The 17781-nt window shown below is 38.8% G+C and overlaps 2 protein-coding genes across 2 annotated transcripts; one reads left to right on the top strand and one right to left on the bottom strand.

Annotated features, from left to right (window-relative positions):
* Nucleotides 1-4219: 4219 nt before the first annotated feature.
* On the bottom strand, nt 4220-6416 carry LOC107691419 (OTU domain-containing protein 1-like). The gene has a single exon (XM_016490006.1). The coding sequence runs from the start codon at nt 5951-5953 to the stop codon at nt 4649-4651; it is 1305 nt and encodes a 434-aa protein (XP_016345492.1). The 5' UTR covers nt 5954-6416; the 3' UTR covers nt 4220-4648.
* A 2793-nt stretch (nt 6417-9209) lies between these two features.
* Nucleotides 9210-16332, top strand: LOC107691418 (homeobox protein TGIF1-like). The gene is made up of 3 exons (XM_016490005.1): nt 9210-9799; nt 11821-12050; nt 14723-16332. Exons 1-3 carry the CDS (start codon nt 9784-9786, stop codon nt 15296-15298), a joined length of 822 nt encoding a protein of 273 aa, XP_016345491.1. The 5' UTR covers nt 9210-9783; the 3' UTR covers nt 15299-16332.
* Nucleotides 16333-17781: the final 1449 nt, after the last annotated feature.

Genomic DNA, 17781 nt, shown 5'->3' with positions numbered 1-17781 from the left:
AGACTCAAATAAGAACTCGATGAACTTAAGTTCTATGAAATTAACCAAATAAATTGGGTAAAAAACTTGAGTTTATCTTCTTTTAGATTCTCTGAGGATATTTTAGAATTGGTTCCAAATTATAAAAGGAATCCCATTTGTTTGACTAGTACTACTTTAGTCATGACATTTAACCGAGAATAGCATTTCATACATACACACACACAGCAAGGTTGTTTCTCTCCGCTATAATGTCACAGACAAATGCCTTGCATTAGAGCAGAAATTACAACAGCAGAAAATGTAGCAACACACGCAAGAATGACTTAAATGTTCACTCAGGGTTTTAAAGGTTATGAGACCGTGATGAGATATGAAACAGCTGTTCTCGTTCAAGTTTTCTGATAAGCTTTATTCAGCAGAAAGCCACTGCTGTCACTGGAAGCGTACATCAGCAAAGATCAAAATCAGTAATGAATAGTGGAGTAAGATGTGTCAGTGGGTAAATTGTGTCGCCCCCTTAATTTAGCAAACAACAAACAAGCCAAACACCGCAAAAATAGCATGCATTTTTAAAATAATTTTAGTTGTTGGTGGGTTAACGTGTCAAATGCTTCACGTTAAGCTGTGCTATTGGTTCAGCTAATAGATAGTAGGTAATAGCTACTAAACTTCGCCTCCAAATCCAGAAAAGTTTACTACATTTAAATATTAATATTAAAGGTTAAATATGAATAGGTTATCTGGCCTGATTTATGAAAATTAACAAAAAAAAGGCAAAGAAATTATAAAATAAGACGTTGGAATGGGACTTTCGCATGTTCATAATTTAATGTATATGTTCATATTTTTATTGTAAATCGTTTAGGCTAATTCCCCAGTGTTACCCTTGACATGACACAGCTTACCCCTGGCATGGGGCAAGTTGTGCCACTGGACCTCTTTAAAACAAAATCAAAATTTTATCGCATAACACAGCATTCTAAAACTAAAAATACCGCATTTATTTTTGCCTCGAGACCAACTTAAGTAAAAAGTGGCACAGCTTACCCCACTCTCCTCTAAACTTAAAACTCTTAGGCTGTGCGTCAAAACCAAGTATGCTGCCTACCTAGACTGCCTTTTTGGGCATCATATGAGTGTCTGAATGTTCGCTCAGCACCTCCGATGACCAAAAAGACTGACTAGGTAGGTAGCACACTTGGTTTTGAAACACAGCCGGAAGAACCAGAAACTCCGGAATCTTACTGCTAATTTTCGGGCTGGCTTTGCGCTCGCTGGTAGAAGGAAGATCCGCGAACTGGACCCGGTGTCCTGACATCTTCTGCACCTCTCCAGACTGCTCGACCCTGGCCAGAAATCCGCAAAACTTTCGCTTATTTCCCGCTTCCGTCTGGCTGAAAACACATGGAGCTCTGAGTCGGTGTATGCGCTATGGATGTATGGCCAGAGGACAAAAACTCCTTCGTGAGAGAGGAGAGAGACAGAGGGAGGGTGAGAAAGCGAGGGGGTTTTCAGCCCAAAAAGTAAATAAATAAATAAGAAAGGAACTTAAAGTCCACACGACTGCAGATTTACGTCATTCCAATTTAAAGCAGATTATTCTGAAAGAGAGATTTTGCGGTGTAAGCTTATTTATGCATATTTTGCCCCATATTTAAAACAATGTGGTTTCATCAACATAATCAATAAGCTATATCTTATATTATATAAGCAATAACCATGGACGTTTAGCTAACTGAGAAAATGTCATAGTCCTTGAGCTTTTGCAGTATGGATGCAGAATTAAAAACAGTGGGTTGATTAGTTGGACTTACTGGTAACTATACAGTATCATATGATGAAAACACGCTCCATCTCACACATACACAGTGTCATGTGTCATAGACTCGAGGTTTATTCATGTGTCCTGTCGCATGATCCAAACGATGCACTATGGTCTGCATAAAAAGCTGCATGATCTCTGAGGCACTACTCTATCATAGAGCGCCCTGGCTTATACTGCCATCTAGTGTCTGACACAGAAACCATCAAAATCTCTGAATATAGATAATATATCAGAAATTGCCTATTAGAGAAGGGGAAGATGCGATTCTTTCATAGGTAAAGTCTGTACTCGCACCTTATGTGGACAACAGGGTTATGATAGATAACTGAAACTAAAATCATTAAAAAAAACTTTTCATTAATAAAATAAAATATTTTGTTATTAATAGGCTTTTTATATTGTTACAATAATAAAATATTTTAAAAAGTTGTTTTATTTCAGCTAGTTTCCAAAGCAACAATTATCAGTTTTATTTAGGCCTACTTTACCCTGATGTATAAAAAAACAGAACATGGACAAAATTAAAAAGGAATAAAAAAGGTTTAATTAAAATGGAAAAACTAAATATATATATATATATATTAAACTAGTAGCATCTCAGTGATACTAATATACTAAATTGAAACTAAAATAACACTGGTGGATAAGTGGTTAATACATCTGAAATTGTCTTTAAAAAAGACATTACAAAGAAAACAAAAGAAAGAAAGAGTTCCTATATAAAAAAGGAGTCTATATAAAAGAACATGGTAAGATATTTACAGATTATTGCACATACCACAAAACACGGAGGTCATCTTGTTCTAAATAAACCTCCTGGATATATGTAGTAAAATAACTAAATGTGCTAAAAAGTCACTGCACTCTTAAAAATAAAGGTGCTTAAAATATTCTTCACAGCAGTGCCATAAAAGAACCACATTTGGTTCCACAAAGAACCATTCAGTCAAAGTTAAAGAACCATCCCTTTCTTACCTTTTTATAATCTGAAGAACATTTTCACCACAAAGAAGCTTTTGTGAAAAAGAAAGGTTCCTCAGATGTTAAAGGTTCTTTATGGAACCATTTAGACAAAAAGATTCTTCTATGGCATCGTGAAGCACCTTTATTTTTAAGAGTGTATTACAGTAATATTTGGGCTTGACCAGTTATTTTGTGAAGTGCAGGCCACATGAGGCAACATTATGATGTGAACCCAGTAATTTTATAATAGTGCCTCTGTGTTGCCTGCTGCCAAAAAGTCATATGAATAGCTAAGCTTCATCTGTTGTAATACCAGATTGTGCCACCCCATATACAACAGTAAAGAGTGATTCTTCTATTCAAGGAAAGAACTTCGAAGACCCCCATCTCCCCCTTAGAGGAGCCACTTTAAATAGAGATAACCACACTGAGGTCAGTCTTCAGAGCAGTCTATGAGAACATGCACTCACAAGACTGACTGACATGAGATCACTCTCTCCTCTCATTCCTACACGTTTATGTCATTTGTTTTTTTTTTTCACAGGGTGCTGTGTCTGTAAAGGTTAACATTTATGTAAAAGCCACGTTCTGGGAATAAAGAACATTTCTTAAAGACATTTTACAGATGTTACAACCAGATGTCCAACCTTGTCCTTATTGGTAATAAACTCTACAGTATATATTTAGATACAACTGGTGTTTAAATCTTTATGATGTTGTTAAAGGTTAATTTTAAAAAAATCTATCATTTACTTACCCTCATGTTACAAACCTGTATGAAATTTTTCTAACACAATAGAAGATATTTTGAAAAATGTGTTGTTGTTTTGGTCTACATACTATGGTCAAACAGGTCCAAAACAACACTGGACCCCGACTTTCATTGTATAGACAGAAATATTCTTCAAAATATCTTATTTTGTTTTCCACAGATGAGTTATCGTCATACAAAGTGTTGTCCGAGTCCAACTTGTCAAATCCAAGTCGAGTTCAAGTCTCAAGTATCTTAAATCTACAGGTTTAGAACAACATGAGGGTAAGTAAATGATGACATCATTTTATTTCATTTAATTTCTTGAAACAAACGAAACATTAACTGAAATTATATATATATATCTTATTTCAGCTAGTTGCTCTGACAATATTTAGTTTAAAATGTAAGTACTGAAATATTTTATTTATTTTAGTACTTAATTTTTAAACGAAATATTTATTATATATAAAAATATTTATATTTTAAAACAAATATATAAATTTAATGAAAAAAAAAACGAATAAAAATGACAAAAACATCAAAATAAACCTAACCAAAATTAAAGGAAAAACAGAAAATATAAAATCAATTCAAAATATTAACAAAAACTTTAATAGTGTATATCAATGATACTAAAGTAAAACTGTTTCAAAAGAATTTATTCAAAAATACATATTTGCTAAATAGATTTCAGGCAATTGAACATAAAAGAACCATCAGTTTAGTATATAACACAACAGTGCAGGTAACAAGAACTGCTGGAAATGTTTGTATAAGTGCGACATATTCCATTCAGGTGGATGAACAGTTCTGCAAAATGGATAACAAAACTATATACAGGAAAAAATATATACATACAAGACTTAAACTTCTGTAGACAAACATGCAATCAAGGCTAAGAAAAATTCGCTCAGACCCAGTCCTTATTTTACATATCGCACCACAAATCATCTTGTGCACTGCACTTCAACACATTTATGGAAAAAATGAAGACACACAAAGATAGAAATGTAATAAATTAAGGCAATATTTAATCACTTGAGGAATCAAAGTGCAATCCTTTTGGAAACATCAGAATGAGTTACAGTATTCCCAGGTACATTCTTCAATTGAGTCCATCGCTTTCAGTGCAGGCCGTTCTGCTCAATGTACATTTTGGAAAGGGACGCCGCCATGGACTTGGCCAGCTCCTCGTCCCTTTTGCGCTGTACCTGGGTGTGACGGCACCAGTCATCATACTCCGGGTTGGGCTGGCAGCTGTCCAGCAGCACATCATAATGACCGTTACTGAGCCAGCTTAACCATACAGCCGGTTTAGACAAGTCCTCTTCACCCAGGTAGTGCACCATGGTTGATACCGTTGGGCTTTCCACGCTACCCCCAGTGGTCAAGTAGATATTCACGTTTAGCATCTGACTCATGGCCAACAGCTCCGGATAGCCAGCCCATGCGCTGTCCTGCGCCGCGTTGATCAGAAACTCCCCGACGTCACCTTCAATTATGGGGTTGAACTCCTCCAGGTGGTCGGCGATGTGGTGCATGGTTTGCTCTCTCAGCTCCTTGTGCATTGACTGGTCTCCATAAGCCGCCTTGGAAACGGCCCGGTACAGGCAGTTCCCATCTGGGATGATGTGAAAGCGGTATTTCTGCCTGTCATGGAGGTATTTGTTCTGTTTCTCCACTTCGGCCAGGTAACGGGTAACCTTGTTGTCGACATCGCTTTTGTTGGGAGTCGCAGTGTGCTCCTGAAGGATGTGCAGCTCGAAGACTGGATTATCATCTTCAACACTTTCCTGCCTTTCTGGGTCTTTAAGACTTTCATATGAATCAGATGAGGGTTTTTGTACACTTCCAAAAGTTCTGGAGGGTGTGGCATCACTTTGCAAACATGGCTCGAGTCTCCTCTCATAAACTCTGCAACTGTCATTATCAAAAAACCTATCATAGTGAATTGAATTTTTCTCACTTATCTCATCGTTGTCATCCCCAAAAACGTCTTTTCTGGGGTCTAACTCTAAGACAGAATCAGAGTGGTGATGATCGTCTCCGTTGACTGCGTAAGAAACTCGGTTGTAGTGCGTCTCCAGAGGTCTACGGTTTGTGCGCGACTCCTTCACGATGTGAACGGGCACAGATCTCTCCACGCCATCCGGTCGCGTGATGATAATCTCCGCGGTAGAAGTGTAGAAACCCGGGCTCATCGAGGTGGCCTCATAACATGAAAACGCAGGCATGTTCGCGTCAGTCTGTCCCCCTCGAGATAAATATCCCGTGTGTGCTTCAGTGGCGCTTCTGTTAACGGCGTTTCCGACCACCTCCAAAGAGCTGGAACTTGTCGCTGGTGCGTTATTGGCGACACTGTTGAGAGTTACGGAAACTTTTCGAGAAGAGCCGGGGTAGTGTGTTAACGCGCTGCTGTACAAGTGCATTTTCAACGTCCTCCCTTTATACAATACGTTTTTGGCCTCGTTGTTACCCAATGATGACAACACAGTCCAAAAATACTCTCTGTCATCAATAGCAGTGAATGTGTAGGGCGCGTTTCCATGGATCCTCGTTCGCTGCTGCTACAGAGTTTTCTTGCGTCAGCCCCAAAGCAACCCTAATTTTAGCCCGAGCACTGGTGGTAACCGGACCCCCCGGTCTCTGATACACCGCCCGAGCCGAGGAGACGACCCGCAGCTCGCGGGAATGCGAAAGATGTGATGTGTCACTGGGACTCTCGGCGTTTCTCTCGCTTCTGTCCGTGTTTACGCTAGCGCGCGCGTCAGGGCGGCGTCGCCAGATTGGAATGCGTGCAGCTTGCCAAGAGGCCGCGGGTTCCCATACAGCTCTGCGGACCACACTTCTTCTCAACAGCGAGGAAGTCCCGCCTCACACAAAACTTCATTGGTTCTACTTTATCAAGACGAGTTGGCTATGAATCGCCTTAAGCATATTAAAGACTTTTCTAAGAAAATTGCGTCACGTCCGCGCGACATCAAACCAAAGCTTCAATCCAATAAGTTTATTTTTTCATAACAGACACGCAAATAATTTTTTCGATGTACCCTTCATCTCCTGTTTTTCATTATATGATTTTAAACTTCCATTTGACACTGAGTTCAAGAAATTGTGAACATTTTGCTACACACACTAATCCCAGAGTTCCTGAACATTCTGACTCATGACATCGTATTCTGCAAGGAGAGTCTCAACACCGTAGTACTGCACCTGTTCTGAGAATTTGTCATTTGTTTTTTAGTGGTTCATCTATCTATCTATCTATCTATCTATCTATCATCTATCTATCTGTCTGTCTGTCTGTATAAAAATGATTATATCTATCTATCATCTATCTATCTGTCTGTCTGTCTGTCTGTCTGTCTGTCTGTATAAAAATGATTCGTATTACAGAGGAAATGATGTCACTGGGCAGATCACCTTTATATTTGAAGGTCAGTTGAAACGACATGAGTTTTAAATAGCTTCCACATAACTCTCATACATAGTTCCACTGTGTACTGTTTCACTGTGCTGACATGTCTCCATAAACTGAACTGGAAGTCGATATGGCCCTTTATGCTTGTGTTACTGAAGGGGAAAATATCTCATGCATCTCGAAATGTTCTGCACCTTCCAAAAGACATCACTTAATACACTGCCTATTTTATTTAATGCATAGATATGTGAACAGAATAACAAGGGTTACGCGACTTATTTATTTGGAATTCTTTACTTCACTTTGAATCAAAATATATCGATTTTTTTAATGTATCTTATTTTATCTGAAAAATGAAGTTTTTACCAATAGGTAGCAGGCAAATGCTTCTACGACACTTTTGTGCAAAACGTTTGCAGTTGCGCGATGTAACGCCAGGGGGAGCTATTGGTCTCTCTTTATCAGATAACAGTAACGCCTTTTTGACTGCGATGAGTGTTACACAATCTGAAGTGAGCTGTCTCAGGTTTATGAGATATCGTGAATCATCACGTTTTCTCAGATCCATTGCAGAGACAATCAACATAAAGACATTACCTCACCGAGTTTTAATTATTTCCTTTAACAAGGACGATGCGATGATAAGATTTGTGTTATAATATCCGATTGCTGCAAACATGGGCTATTGTTTACGCGTGTGTAGTCAGAATAACCTGTGCTCTTATCATCGGCAGTAAAGTGAGAATTAAGGCCAGCCAGCCAGACGCATGCACGCCTCGCATGGAAAAGTCAACGACCTGACCTACATCCACAGACTCCAAATACAGCTCTCTAAAGCATTTACCACCATGTGCTTCGGTGTTTTGACAAGCAGATCACGCTTGGTTTTGAAGGTCTGTGTCTGAATCATATGTTTTGACACATATCTAATAATGTGAGTGATGGATACACTAACGTGCATGTGAGCACGATTTGACGCAAAAATCTTAACTGTTTTGGATTATGCGCCAGACTGGAACAACAACAGATGAACGTAGGGCTCCATACGCAAGAGGGATAATCAGCGTTAAGAATTCTGAGACTGCTGTGATTTGAATTAGGGACGCGTCACCAGGACAGCTGAAGAAACAAGCGATTCTTGCTTTACAACCATTTAATCCCAGCGGTCAAACGGGTATCACGCAGGGCTGCGCCAACAGAAAGCATAACGCACGGTTTACAAATGGAGCTGCTGTGGAACCGAGAACTAATACTTATTCAGAATCAGAACCTGTTCCATTTTGTAAATTTGTTCATGGCGTTCGAATTATTTAAAGGTCCTAGAACACTCTGAGCGCACATTTTATGACTGTGTTTATGTAATCAGCAGCGCACAACCGCTACTAAATCTAAAGCGCCAGTGTAGTCCCGAATCCCGGACAAATGACTCTTTTGAGTCGGTTCTTTTTAATGAATTAAAAACATGTACAGCGCAACCAGTGTAGTCCGGTTTTCGAATTAATGACTCTGAGTCGGCTCTTTTTAGTGATTCACACAGATTTAACGTCCCTGGTCAAATTAATCTAATGAATGACTCTTTATAGTGAATCAAAACAATGTATTGAATAAATCTGACTCACTCTCTTGACAGCAAGTTATTACTTTCGTGACGTAAAATCGAAAAAAAAAACCTTCACCGTGTTATTTGTAGGCTTACTCAAAACTCGCGAGATTAAATTACACATAATTTAAATGCACATAGTAGCCTATGTTTTGTAGTAATCAGTGGTATCATATAAAAAATAAAGTTTTGTTTATTTCGTATTTTTATTTAATATTAATACGGCCAACTGTTGGGTTGCATTGATCGCTTCTGTAAGAGGTAAACATGTTTTGCAAGAATTGTAGTTAACTGGTTTTTGATGTGTTACTGTTCTGTTAAATTTGAAATTATGTCATCGTATAAGAGCCACATTTATTTCCTAGAGTATTCACCAACGCTCAAAAAGAATCAATTAATCAAACTATAATTGTTAAGAAAAATGGGAACCAAAATTAATACATTCGAATTCAATCCCTATTGGCATTCTTGCAACAGCATCATGGACATCTGTCACCTGAAATAAATGCCGCATTGCACCTGATAACACATCAACACTATCCTGCAGTAACACAATTTTTGCCATATAAACACGAGTAACATGCAAACATCTCAGTGACAGAAAAACAAAGCGCCATTAAAAATACTGTTTTGGAGTAGAGCGCCTAACAGAAGTATGCTGATGAAAGCAGTCCCAAATATATCCCTGCCATGTGTCTGCCTCTTGGTAATGTTAACCTACATTCATAATAAACCAGCTTCCTGTCTCTCTGCCGCAGTCATTAAAGGGAAACGTGCAGGAACTAGATCCATTTCAATGTCCAAAACACGTCTCCACAAACACATTCCGCGCGCTGGATCTTTCTCTACACACGTTTCAGATTCGGATCGGTTTGTCAAAAAAGCCCTTTTTCTGTCTCTTTTTATCCTTTTTGTATTTGTATGTCTGATGTCAGATTTTTCCCTCTTGCCCTCGGAGGGGGAGGATCTAACCGCGTTGAGTCACGCAGCTGTCAAAGATAGCTGTCACCCAGTTTCCACATCAAACACACTGAATGAGACGCGCAGCCTGTCCCAGGTACCCGACAATGTGTTGCGTCTCCGACAAATGAAAAACGCGCTCCGCGGCGATTCCTCGACAAAAAAACATATTTCGCTCGATACTTTGTAACAATCTGGAATAATACAGTTGTGTGTGATTAAAGCGAGGAAGAATCGACCTCCTTGTTGCCAACGTGAAAAGGGGAATTTTGACGGACATGAAGACCAAAAAGGGTATGTATCTTCGCGATATGGGTGATAGCGGCGATATATGTTAGATTTTTATTGGTGATTGTAATGACTGGATAGAACTTGTCGATGATGGTTGAACAGAAAATGTCTGTCATACTGCTATTGTTTTCCGCTGCAGACAAAACAGCCTTTTTGTCACCATGTGCTGGCGGGCTGTCACAACGAGCCGTTTCGCGTTATTAACACGCGTGTTTTTTTTATTCACAACATAAAAGCTTTGATTTTGTACAGACATGCTTATGTAATAGTCGTATTTATCTGAGATGTTTTAAAGTGCTGTTTCACGAAGTCTACAACTATAACTTCAAATAGTCTCAAATGTAACTCTTCTAATGTTTTTTTTTGTGCAGTGGGTATAAAATGCCTTCGTGTATAGTTGAACGCCTTTGGTTTGGAAAAAAAATTTCATGCGCTCAGAGTTTCTCATAACACTGACTGAAGTTTTGTTATAGGAACATGAAGGGAACTTTCCAAGTGTCGTTTTTAATTTGACGACTACTCCTTTTTTTGCTTTCACTGCATTTGAACATTGTGTAGCGGTCTAAAATGTGCAACAATAATTCCTGACCTCCTTTTGTGAAGTTTGTGTATTTCGCGCTGCTTCCTCGAGGCGACGCTTTCACATTCCCTCCGACCTCGTGTTTCTCACAGCACACAATAGAGCCCGAGTTATTCTCTGTTATTAAGTTAATGTTTCTCAAATATTATGGCGTCTAACCGTGTAGAGAGTCGTGTCAGTCTTTCATCTGTCACCTGACGTGATTTCATAAGTTTTCATCTTGTGAAAAGTCGAAAAAACAGAGTTTGAAATGTCCCACAAGCGGCATTCTTTTGTTCGGTCTTGAGATTTGCAACAGGTTCCCCTCCCCCTCCTCCTCATGTAGGCCGATGATAAAATTACTCTTCATCTTCACAAGTTCAGTCGTTTTCTCACACAACATTAAAGCTAGATATGTATGTGATTTCACTTGTTTCGTTTTTAGACCGTGAAGAGTCCCTCACGCTCGAGCTGAAGTTGGGGAAAGTTTTGTTTCACTTACAGAGTGCTGAAAGTCCCCCTCAGCCCCATCAGCACTCTGAGTGAAACGTGTTATTGACAAACTAGCCGGTTTATGATAAGTAGGAACAAGTAATAATATTCAAGTCATAATTATAAGCAGGAAAAAGTTGTCAGATCAGCATTTAAAAGGATAGTTTGCCCAAAATCACAACTCTGTCATCATTACTCACCCTCATGTTATTCCAAGCCTGCATGACTTTCTGTCTTCCACAAAAGGGGATGGTAGGCATTAGGTACAGTCAGTCATGATTCACCTTTTTCATACTGTTAAAGTGAATAGTGAATGATACTATTTTTCAGTTTAACATCAGCTTTTGTGTTTTATAGAAAAAAAGTCATGCAGGTTTGAGTGTGAAAATAGGTAAACTGGCCCTTTAAGTGAGTTTGAAGCAAAACAGTGTCTTTAACCATAGTTTGTTCCAGTTTTTGTGAGCGTTCGTACAGTATTTACAAAGGCACAATGAAACATTGACACCGTTTACAGTCTTTGTGACGCCTCCGCTCCAACCATGAATCACATGGCTTTGCTTGACAGCAGGGATGTGACACATCAGCTGCCACACACACTCTCTCTCTCAGACACACGCTTATACATGCATACAGACGGCCAGGCGCTGTTGTGTAGCGTTCAGCGGTTGGCATTTTGGAGGGAGAGACAGTGTGTGTAGGATAGGGGGAGGAGGAGGGTCCTCAGCAAGGATTGGGGGGTTGATGTTTGACTGGGTGTCTTTTGTCCTCCTTCACACACATGGGTACACACTGATTCCCAGCTTACTCGTTCCCTGAAACACGCTTATTGACTATTACAAACACATTGCTAATACAAAAAACCTAACTTCATACCTTTTCTGGTTCTCAGAGCCTTCGTGTGCACATATAAAAGGAATAATGTTGTAAAATTCATAGTTTTTAAATGGTAATATTTCACGTCTCATGACTACAGGTGTGTTGGCGATGTCTGGAAGTGAGACAGAGGACGAGGACAGTTTGGATGTGCCTCTTGACCTCTCTTCAAATGGAGGAGTGTCAGGGAAGAGGAAGAGGAGAGGAAACTTGCCCAAAGAGTCAGTACAGATACTCCGGGACTGGCTCTACCAACACCGCTACAATGCCTATCCATCAGAGCAGGAAAAAGCCCTGCTGTCCAAGCAGACCCATCTCTCCACACTACAGGTACAGAACATTTTCAGAAAGTGCTTGTATGTGGCCTAGTACAGTCCAAGGAAACTAAAAAACACCCCAAACAAACAAAAGAAAAACTGCATGTCACCCAGCCAGTCAGAATATACAAAGTTCCAATGATTATGAAAAACTTGGATTGTCAGGGAGTGTTAACTTTCAGTCGGTGTTATTTTTTTTATGATTTATATACTCTTATAGTATTTATTAATGGTTTGTTTTCATTTTTTTTTAGCAATTTTATTTTATTTTATTTTAAGATTTATTTTACTTTATTTTAGGCTTTATTTCAATTAAAATAAATGTATACATAAATAAATAAATAAATAAATACGATTTTTAATAGTTCAGTAAACAACACTGTTTCAAGGTCTAGAAAAATCTGAAAACAGAAAAATTCTATAGTGAAGATTTTTCTAGTTTTAGTTTGTTCTGAAGTATTTTAATGTCTTGAAATTGCATTTGTGGATGCTATATCTAAAACGCTGTATATAAAAAATAAATGAAAAGATGTCATCTAAAAAAATGGACTGAAAGTCATGGAAAATCATTGGCCAAAAGGTTTGGGAACCCTGAATAAAAAGGGTTTGAATGACCCAAAGTAGTTTCTGAAGTTATGCTTAGAAGTTAGAAGTTAGAAGTTTCTCACGAGTGCTTGTTTCCGTCAAGAATGCGAAGGGGAATTTTTCAGTTTTCTGCTTTGTTGATCAGTAATCTATTTATATGCTTCACAGGAGAGCAGTTAGCGGTCATCAATGTCTAGTTCAACTGACGTGTGAAGGAAATCGAAAGGTTCAATGTCATAACTAGCAGAGAGCCACAAAAAATGCGTCAGAAGAAAGAAAGAGTCAGCTCTTTTTGCTAGCGCTACTGTGTTTAAGATCACACGTTCTGTTCCCGCTGAGTTTTAGCGTCATATAAACAACACTTCCTGTGAATGCAGTCAATGGAGAGAATTCCTGTGGACAGATGAGTGAATAACTGTTTTGAGTCATCTGAGATGTGGCCACATTGAAAGAGAGAGGGAGGGAGAGAGAAAGAGAGAGAGACTTGCTCAGACACTGGGCCAGGAATTTCCCCTGTGCTCAGCCAGCTGTCTCACTAACAATAGGGAGACACAATACACACACATTAACATAGTGAAGACTACCAGGCTCAGGCGGACCGTTGGATACACAATACAGCCCCATTACCCAGAGAGCCAAAGAGGCTTCTCTTCTGAAGAGACTCGCTGGAAGACAATACAGGAACATTACCATACTGAGGACTGAATCTTGAAACCAGGCTTTTTAGATACTGAGAAAGAAAAGTTAGAACTCAAGTTATTTCATTATAGCATTGTGACGTGTGTGTATTAGGAATGTATGCCAGAATAGAATTGTAAAAGGCAAAACAGCTTTGCTTATTTTGTAGCAAGTGTACTAAGTTTAAATATACCAGTCTGAAAATGTAAAGTTTGAAATATAATTGGGGTTGTTAACATTTACAGTATTGCCTGGGTGTGTACAAGTACTTTTATCATCAAAATAGACAAAATAAAATAAAATTCAACATTAAGAAGGATTACACATGTATAAAGAATTTTTTTATTTTTTATATAATTATTTGATGGTCCTAGATGAATTTGTTTATTTTAGATTTTAAATCTGTGCGTATTTTTAGTAAAACTTTCATGTAAATTATCAGTTGCCTGTGGTGCGCAATCTGCATCAAATAAAAAGGCCAACAGAGTTCAATTGTTGATATAAACTAAAGGTGTTAGCAGTCGGCTGTTACCTCACGGTAGTAATTGGCCTTTTGTGGAGATCCATACTGAAGTCAAGCATTCACATGTGTTTTCTGTAGTCTGAAATGTTGGATTTGCATTAGAGTAGATCTCAACGCCCCCTCAGGTGAGACTCACCAGAGCCATGAAAGATACAGCACTATTAGCATGATTAAGGCCTAAAGGCCTTAGGCCCAACAAAGAGCACAATTTGAGGGATAAAGTTGAACTGTTACTTAGGTGATTGAGAGAAATCCTCACCGCCGAGAGCTTCCCAATTTCAACTGCCAGCTCAGCTTTTTAAAAGAGGAAAAACAAAAATAGATTCAGAGAACCATCACATGTTAACTCAATACAGCATCATACATTTCCATTTTAAACTCAAGCGAGACAGTGTGTAAACAAAATTAAAGTGTTTTTTAGGACTATAGGCTTTGAACTTTGGAAAGTGTAAGAAGTGGTAAAAGTTAGACAGAATGTGAGGTTAATTTTCCTTAGCAATATTTGTTTATTTTCAAATAAAATGTTGTAAGTTTTTACCTATTTAATTTATCATGATTGAAGTTATTTTTTAAATTAAGAATAATTAAACTTAAAAAATAATTAAAAAATGATTAATATAATAATTAATTAAAACATTTTTTTAAATGTTCTGATTCACTGTTTTAAACCACAAAACAAACATTTTCAAAGTAGGACAGCTTGTTTAGCTTATTTAGATGATCTGCTTATACATGATTGGATTGTAGGACATAATATATGTTATGGAAGTAAATCAAAATATTGATAACAGAATAAAAATGTATGACATAGTATGGTGGAGAAAAAATGTCTTGTGATATCAATATATTATTGTATGTGATGTATGGTGGTGTATCATAATCTGTTCTTCTCTCCACAGGTGTGCAACTGGTTTATAAACGCCCGGCGACGACTCCTTCCCGAGATGCTCCGGAAAGACGGCAAGGACCCCAACCAGTTCACCATCTCGCGACGGGGCAGCAAGGGCGGCGAGATGCTCAGTGACAACTCCCAGTCCCCAAAACACGGTCTGCTCGCTAACGGAGAGGACCGCAGCAGCTACGTACCCGGCTCGCCTCACCCGACCAGCAACACGCCCACCTCTAACGGTTACCCCAAAAAGGCCCTGTCCCCCAAAACACCCCCCTCACCTGGACCTGTCTTACCCAGACCCTCCGTCATCTGCCACACCACCATCACCACAGCCACGCAAGGCATCGGCACGTCGACGCGCCTTGGGGTGGAGGGGGCCACGGAGCTGCCGCTCACAGACGCGGCCGGGCTGTTCGGGTGTCGCGGGGAGGGGAACGTCAGCCCCCAGAGAGGCCTGTTCAACACCCCGCCGCCCACCCCGCCCGACCTCACCCAGGACTTCAGCGGCTTCCAGTTGCTGGTTGACGTGGCGCTGAAGAGGGCTGCAGAAATGGAGCTGCAGGCCAAACAGCTCCTCGCCTGAAGACAGAAAAGATGGATGGATGAATGAAAAAGCTTCATCGATGTTTGTTTCTTGCCCCCCAAAACTGAACTCCACAGGGAGTTCAAAAAAACTTGACTGAGCAACAGAAAGCAAACAAGCATGGCCTGATCATTTCTATTTTTGGTAAATGTAAATCAAATTGATGAGGATTCCTTTATGTAAAGCATTTCAAGGTGCCTTGGCAAGTCAGTTCTTTCTTTTGTATTCCATTTATATGTAAATAAATATGTATCTTTTCGTTTTGTACACAGGGGACCAAAACCAAACACAGTAATACGACTTCCTGTCTTTCCTTATTTTTACAAGAAGGCAAGCTCTTCTCCCATTCCTCATGAGTCTTTTTTTCTCGTTTTCAGAGATTCGGCTCAATGATTGTGGATTTTGCCTCATTTTTAGCGAACACGTCTGATATTCTGCCTCGTTTTTTTTTTTTTTGCACAAAATGGCAGGTCATCTCAGTATCTTATCAACTCTAGTTTTCTCTCCGACAGACTCTAATCACTACTGCACCGGGTCATTCTGTGTCTCATAGATGTTCAGTTTTTTTGTATCGCTTTTTTGTTGTAAAGTTTCTGATGCTGTTAGTATGTTTCTTTTTTTCCTTTCATTACTCTTGAGGGATATTCAGATGTAGCAGAACTACAGTCTGAGATTTCCTCTGAATACTCAGTGTAGAAACGGCCAGTGAATGTGCCCGCATACTCCCCACCCCTGCCCTAAACACACACACACACACACCTTGGACAAATGAGCTGGAAGAATGAACACTAATTGTATTGTTTTTTTGTTTTTTTTGTTTTATCAAGTTGAGACCACTTTCAGAGGATAAAAGGAAAGAATGGTTTTATGTCACCAAATATGTTGATTTCAAGGTTTTGGGACCTTAGACCAGTGCATTTACAGTAGCCAATGTGACATGATGCCCAATGATGTGACTTCTCCTCCTTACTGTGCAATGTATGTGGCAAATAGGGGTCACACGGTGTTTAAATAAAGTTTTGTTTTCTACAAAATGGGCGTTCATCTCCTTTCTTCAGCTTATTTTTAACTACATTGTTCCATAAGTGTGTTCGTAGTAAGGTTCTTACATTCAAGGTTGTTTTTACCTCTAAACAAAGAGTACACTGTAAAAAATAAGTGTAATTTTTACTGTAAAATTTTGTAAAAACGCTACGGAAAAAAACTGTTAATAGGTTAACAGCAAGTTCCCGTACTATATACAGGGAAAAACTGTAAAATATCTAACCAGACATTTCATGTAATTTTACAGTAAAATGCTGTTAATTTGACAGTTTTTAGAAGTAAAAATAACAAATCAATGTATAATTTACAGTCAAAAACTGTAAACTGATATACCCAGAATTCCCTGCATGACACTCCACATTTGAAAGTATTTTGTTTAAATAATCATGTTTTTTTAATATTTTAATAGCAGTGTGCATTGTTGAATTTACTGGTTTACATTCAAATTTTCTTGTTTGTAAACAAGAAAATTCTAAGTTTGTAAACGTAGTTTTTGGCCGTAAATGTGTTTACAGTTTTTCTGTATTTTTTACAAAATTATTCTGGCAACCACAGCTGCCAAAATTATTTTGTAAAAACTACAGAATTTTTTTTACAGTGTAGCATGGGAAAGCTTAGCCTTAAGATGACAGTTCTTTCTAGTAGTGTTTGAAAAATGACATGTAAGGCCTGCCTGACAGAATAGGTGGATTGCTTTCATAAAGCGGAAGGCAGCATGAGCAGGTACATCCAAATGAGGTGATCTATACCGATTCACTGCTGCCCTGCCTTGACATCTCACACCTATTAAAGGCAAGTTCCTACAGGCTATTGCTAAATCATACTGACATTCTTGTGTGTGTAAGCTTCACAAGAACGCAATTAGCATAATCCCGCATTTAATTAGTGGTAGCTAAAACCAGACGTCAACGATGGCTTGCCAATGGCGTCTGTGAGAGTGTGCAGGTCTTGTGTATCTGAGCACAGACAATAAAGACGGATTAGTAGGGACACGTCTGTCCTGGATATTCAATCACACTCGGTTAGACAGCTGTTCTTTACTTTAGACTTCTCACTGGGCCGCGATCCAAACAAACAACTCAAAGGGTCATTGGTCTATCTGACAAATAATGCTCAGAGTGATTAGCAGCTCAAAGCAGTTAATTAACCGAACACCTATATTTAAAAAGACATTACATACTGAAGACTTTTGGATGGAATTGATGTCTCTCACACATTAGATGTTGTCTGGGTTCATCTGTTGGAGATGCCTGAAGGTGTCTATTAATAAGAGTCAAAGAAGATCTGTTCTCCTACTCAGGCCTCAGGCAGTGATTTAAAACTATGAAGCCTAGTTAATAGTAGGAAAGTATGTAAAAGGTAATAGGAAGTTTAAAACCAGAAAGATTGTGAGATATAAAGTCAAAACTGTGAGAAAAAAGATATGCAAGTCACCATTA

Source organism: Sinocyclocheilus anshuiensis, unplaced genomic scaffold (genome assembly GCF_001515605.1).
Source record: "Sinocyclocheilus anshuiensis isolate Anshui unplaced genomic scaffold, SAMN03320099.WGS_v1.1 scaffold106, whole genome shotgun sequence".
NCBI lineage: Eukaryota > Metazoa > Chordata > Actinopteri > Cypriniformes > Cyprinidae > Sinocyclocheilus > Sinocyclocheilus anshuiensis.
Note: the sequence above shows the minus strand (reverse complement) of the source record. Positions and strands in the feature narration are given on the sequence as shown.